This window comes from Rhagoletis zephyria, unplaced genomic scaffold (assembly GCF_001687245.7).
Source record: "Rhagoletis zephyria isolate East Lansing unplaced genomic scaffold, Rhagoletis_zephyria_1.1 Rzeph_scaffold_00107, whole genome shotgun sequence".
Classification (NCBI taxonomy): Eukaryota; Metazoa; Arthropoda; class Insecta; order Diptera; family Tephritidae; genus Rhagoletis; species Rhagoletis zephyria.
The window spans coordinates 470,410-476,409 of NW_016157191.1; the positions used below are offsets into that span (position 1 = coordinate 470,410).

Sequence of the window (6,000 nt, forward strand, 5' to 3'; positions counted from 1 at the left end):
CCATTCTTCCATTTTTTGACTGTTGTTTTTCAAGGTAGGAAAAGTTTCGAAGTTTTCGAGTTTAAGGGAATCCCCTAACTGTTTTCGTGTTTTCTTTTAATGGATTTTAGAACTACGCACTTTACCAACAATTCAGAGAGAGAGAGAGAGATGGTTGAGGTATTCGCCCAAAGAATGTTCATAGTCTTCAATGCAGGAAGGTAAAATCAAGTTTTCATGTAGATATCTCCGATTGTACAACGTCATGGGACCAGTCAGCAGTACCATAAGTTCTCTGCAGTCCCATCTGCTCAATGAAAGCAAATACATAGCTACTTAGACATTACGAGATCGAAACACAGCTTTGCCCACCTGCAGACCTCGAAGTCTGCCAATCGCTGTCTAGCGAAATATTTACCCAGTTTTTGATGGTGTCTTCGATGGCTGAAGGTGGAAGTGCTATAATTTGTTGCGAACCAATGAATACTCATCTGAGTCCGATCTATCCAAATAGCACCCAGAGTAAAACAAGTTCTTTATGATTCTATAATATGTACGCCCATACAATGCACGGAACAAGATTTCATGAACCATTCGTAAATATAACGAAAGTCTTTCGTAAGGCATTTTGTCAGTACAATTTACAAAATCTTTCGTTTATTTTACGAAACACATTTTTAAATCATGGAGCAAATATCTGTAATAATTTTGTATTTTGTACGAAATTTACGAAATCAACAATTCTGTATTCGTACAATTTACTAAACACACGCAGAACATGTTTTTTAAATTCGTACAAGATACGAATATTTTCGTACAAGGTACTTAATTACCGGCAATTTAATATTTCGGTACATGCGTGTCATTGCGAAATTACCGGTTGACTGCTGCCGTATAATATAAATTTAAACGTTTTATAAAGGAATTTGCTGGATTAAAAATACAATAAAAAATTAAATATTAATTTGTGATTTGATTTTTATAATCATTCGTGGAGCTATCCATTAATTGTAACCTCTGATTGCTAGCTGGCAAAGGTGAGTGAGTGAATTTTAAGTTTTGTTTTTGTTTTGTTGCTTTTTATTTATTTTTGTATTGTTATTGTTGGATATTAGAGAGTTGACACATGACCGCCATGCATTGGCTTATCAGAAAAAAATCCAACACTGGTGCGCGTGCGCTGCACCACGTATGAAAAGCATTCGAGACACCGAGAATAATCTAAAACAAATATTTGATGTTTGACGGCAATAGAAATTGCTTGATGGTTTTCATTTGGTAAGACTAATTCCGATTTCGTTGCTACCGAAAAATGCAACCTTCTCTTAGCTCTCTACGCACAAACACTAAGAAGAGGGCGATAAGAAGGTAACATTTTTTTTTTTACGAAAAGAATTTCGTTAAATATACGATTTTTTTTTGTGCATTTTACAAAAATTTCGAAAAGTACGAAAAAGTACGAAAATCTTTTGTAAATAGTACGAAATTCGTTTGTAAATAATACCAATGCATTCATAAAATGTACTAAAGATCTGATGTCTTATATTTTCGTAGTATGTACGAAAACAATTCTGTACAATTAACGAAAACTTTCGTGGTTCATAAGGACGAAAAATTTCGTCAGATGTACGCAAGTGTTCGTTATATTTACGTAGATTTTATTTTCAGTGCAAGAACAAGTAACGCAGTGCACATCTTTTTTAAGGTCGCCACAAGAAGCTCAACACCTTTCTTGAGAATAATAGCTAGGATACCATTCGGAGTGGGCGATTAGAAGCTGTCATCGTCACTCGCCACAGTTCTAACAATAATCCATTTGAAGTGTCTTTGCTAAGGAAACTATCTCAATACTCACTAGTCTTCAAGTGCTAACAGAAACTTTATCTTACCAAAAATAATAAAAACGGAGAAACCCAGAAAAATGCAACGGCTGGCTTCTCTAGTAATAACAGAAATAACGAAGGCAATAGCCACCAAAGTGATCAACATGCTACTAAACTTTCTTCCGACGGATATGCATTTAAAAAAGACTGCACGTAACACTGTCATAAGACTTGTGCGGATTAAGAAATCGATGCGTCCACATATCGGTCTCCACCAAATTTTTACCGACCACACAGAGTTTGCTATAATATGGTGTTTATATGAGGCGATTTTACTGGCAACTTCTAGTTGAAAGCAACAATCGTATGGTGTGAACGTCCGTTTTAACCGACTTCCAAAAAAGGAGGAGGTTATCAGTTCGTCGGAATATTTTTTTTATTTTTTATCTTTTTTTTTTTTTATTTTTTTTTTATGTATATTACCGCATAACTTTGGACCACGTCAACCGATTTCGATAACTCTTTTTGCATCGGTAAGGTAGTGTCCCAGAAGTGGTCCGATACTAATCTGGTTAAGATCCGATCAATGAATCATGATATATATATATATATATATATATATATATATATATATATATATATATATATATATATATATATATATATATATATATATATTTTTTTTATGAGAGTTGAAGTCGGTTTTTTTTCTAAAAATTACTTGTAACTAATCGCTTCCAATGAAGTTGGGCTGCAGTCAACTTTTGATTCAACTAATCACCTATAAAATTGCCTTGAAAATCGCCTCATGTAAACACCGTTTAACCAACCATTCAACCACACTACGAACACCAAGTCCATAGCCTGACTGACCTCAAGGGGAGCGTGGATATTGAACACGGTGAGGTAAAGAAGATCAAATCATGTTTACAAGGATGGAAAAGTGGGTGGTGGTGTTCACTTGGAACAACTAGGTATATTTTTCAGGCTCCGTCTACCAGATTTTTGTTCCGTTTGGGTGCCGTTTTGATGCATATATTTAAGGCCGCATAACTGGTACAACATGATGCAATTGTTACTCAACATACATGGCACGACTTACACCTTGTATGCCCCTTCAACATGTGAACCTCTACTTACGATACATATCTAGTTTGTCTCATAACCAATATGCATATATACATACGCAAATACATCTGATTTTGCTTAAGGTTCTATCTAGATCCCTACCTCTAACCTGTTCGTTCTAATCACATTTATGTTATGTTTTCCTTTATCTTCATTTTAATCTTTATACTCTACCGATAACAAAATCGATAGTAACATCCATCAAAATATCGACAACAAGCGGATAAAAATATCGATAACAAACTCGATAGTAATATCGATAGCGAAATCAACAATAATATCTATAGTAAAATCGATAACAAAATCGATAAAAATATCGATAACAAAATCTATAAAAAATTCGATAATAATATCGATAGCAAAATCAATAATAATATCGGTAGCAAAATCGATAACAAAATCGGTAATAAAATCGATATAAATGTCGATAAAAATATCGATATCAATATTTATGAAAATATCGATAACAAGATCGATAAAAATATCCATAATAAAATCGATAAATAATCGATAACAAAATCGATAAAAATATCGATTAGAAAATTCGACGCACTCACCATTACTTTCATTCTTGTATTGGTACTTTTCTAAGTGCTATTCTTTAAACTTTTAGTTATGAGCAAGTTTTTGTTAAATTAATACCATTTATGTATATACATAAATTTATTGTGCCACTTTCGTTGCACTATTTCCATGTGCAATTTCCATTGCACTATTTCCGCGTGCAATTTAAGTTGACTTTGCCAATTTACTCCCAACCAACCGCCACTAAAGAAGTTTCACTTCAACAAGGGCAGAACACCAGTAGTGGCGCTCAACAACACAACGTCATACAAAGTGAAAACGTGTTAAGTCCAGTTTTTCAAACTTTACAGGAGAGAAGAAAAACTTTCACAGTAATTCGCTCCAAAAATTTTGCAGAACTTTGACTGCAAAACATAACTCCATAGGAAGCGACAGAGTTCGATGTTAATGAACGAAATATTTTTTATATTCTTTTGAGTCTGTCGAACTTTGTGTGCTTTCTCTGGACTTTGAAAATTTTTGTTTCACAGCCTAAAAATGGGCAGAAATAAAGAACATAAGTAATTTGGTCTTTTTGTAAACGATGAATTTTTAATGTTTCTTGTTTCTTGAGCAACCCCTCACTTTAAGCTAGCGATATTTGCTTGGGGATATGGTTTAATGAGGTAGTAATTACTAATTAATATCCCATAGGAGAAATTAAAAACATAATGTGTCCACAGCACGAGCACATTCCCTCTCTTAAAGCTTTTAAGAACTTTTTAGGTGCCTTGAGTTTATTACAACTTTTGATGTTGTATTGACCGATATTATAATTACATATTATGGACCCAGGTGGCTGAGTGGTTTGAGGTGCGTACTGCCACTCCGCGGGATTTTGGGATTGGGTTGGGTTTTGGTGCGAACAAAATCTAAATTAGAAACAGTTTTTATCCAAACAGCGGCCGCTTGAAAAAGCTTCTCATAAATCCATTTGCCGTTCGGAAGTGCGTTAAACTATAGGTCCGTTCATTTGTGAAGAAGCGCCAAAATATTATTGTTATTATATTGTGGGCCCAGTTGTCTCTCTAACATAGAGGCACAGACCCCAAGCACTCATGAAAATATGAGCGCCAAATAATTATTCTTTTATTGGACAATTACGTGGCGGTCCAAAGCGCGTCTACTGCCTAAGATCATCGCGGCTATTGGGGTATAGTTTATCCCCGCTGAAATAGAAGTAGATAAGACAGAGACTCATTATTACCCTTTTGACCTACATATATGTATGTACTTTTATCAGTCCTTAGACCATATGTGCATCGGTAGCATTGTTGATTGTTCAATGATTATTTTTTATTTTTTATTTATGTATATAGCCAGAAAGGCATGATTACCAATTGATTTCATAAAGTCACAGAGATAAAGATGAGGTCGTCGTCAAACAATTTGAGATTAACACACTTTGTGGTAAGTTAAACCAAAACGAAAAACATAAAAGCAATGATTTTGGTGCTAACACATAAAAATTATTAATATCAAGCCGGTTAGTTGAAAGAACAAGAAACAATATTTAATAATAAATACACATTTATATACGTATTTGAATACTATAAAAAGAATTGCAAAAAAAAATTGGCACACGCACCGCACTGATTCACTGAATAGCGCCAACAAAACGAACAGCAACAACGTTCGCCATTCAAAGGAATGCTTCGGGACAGCGGAGGAACATTTAACAATCGTCAGAGCTATGTCCGTCATATCTGTGCTTATGCTACACTGTCCGCAGAACAACCAGCGCCTGTTTGACGTATTATTGATTGCGGCGCGCGCAACGGATATCTGGCAATCGTTTCACTATTTTATGCACTAATTGTATTCGGGCGGAAATTGATTTTAACGGTTAGATATAATACTAGCGGTAGCTGTCGATTTTCATTCACAATTTACGAGCCTCCGAATGTGAGTGATGCGAAATTTTTAAAAGTGCGCGCAGCGTTGTTAAATAGAAAAAAATAACAATCTAAGACACGCGCACAAATTTTGATCTCTTCCAATTTGGTATTTCAAACGACGCGCGCGTTACGAACGCTTAAAGATGAATGAATGCGAAATTTAGGCACTAACATGCCAAAACAACCGGCCGCAGGCAACTTGCTAGCCCAGCTAGACAGCCAACAAGCGAACGAGATACCGCGGCAGCTAGCGTGCGCCTCCAAAAAACTATGAAGCGCTAATCGCGCGCGAGGGTCGAAAACAGATTTTTTTACAGTACCGCGCTGAGCGCGCTCCTCTAATGATGATGACGTTCGAAGCGTATTGTTGTGCTTATTCTCTGCTTATCACAGCAGCGCCGCTTGAGGTAGCAGAGGCGCGCTGTATTTGATGTTGGTAGCAGACGCGGCGGCGGCACAGCTGTTGCGCAGGCCATTCTTTCCGCGCTGCAATGCCGAGAAATCCGTACGGTTCGATAAAATGGGTATTGATGATTATTGTTTGCAGAGATTTTTCTTTTGGAGGTGGGGTCACCCATTTATGCATGTATTGGACAGTTACGCCGTCG

The 6,000-nt window shown here is 36.0% G+C and overlaps 1 protein-coding gene across 2 annotated transcripts in view; it reads right to left on the reverse strand.

Annotated features, from left to right (window-relative positions):
- swi2 (Protein singed wings 2) overlaps positions 1-5,419 on the reverse strand; it is a 28,497-nt gene extending 23,078 nt beyond the window's left edge. For both annotated transcript variants that reach the window (XM_017633828.1, XM_017633819.1), the window contains exon 1: positions 5,083-5,419. In XM_017633828.1, the coding sequence (XP_017489317.1) occupies positions 5,083-5,198 (116 nt within the window). In that variant the 5' untranslated portion in view covers positions 5,199-5,419. The remainder of the gene's footprint in view (positions 1-5,082) is intronic.
- Between the last annotated feature and the right edge of the window lie 581 nt (positions 5,420-6,000).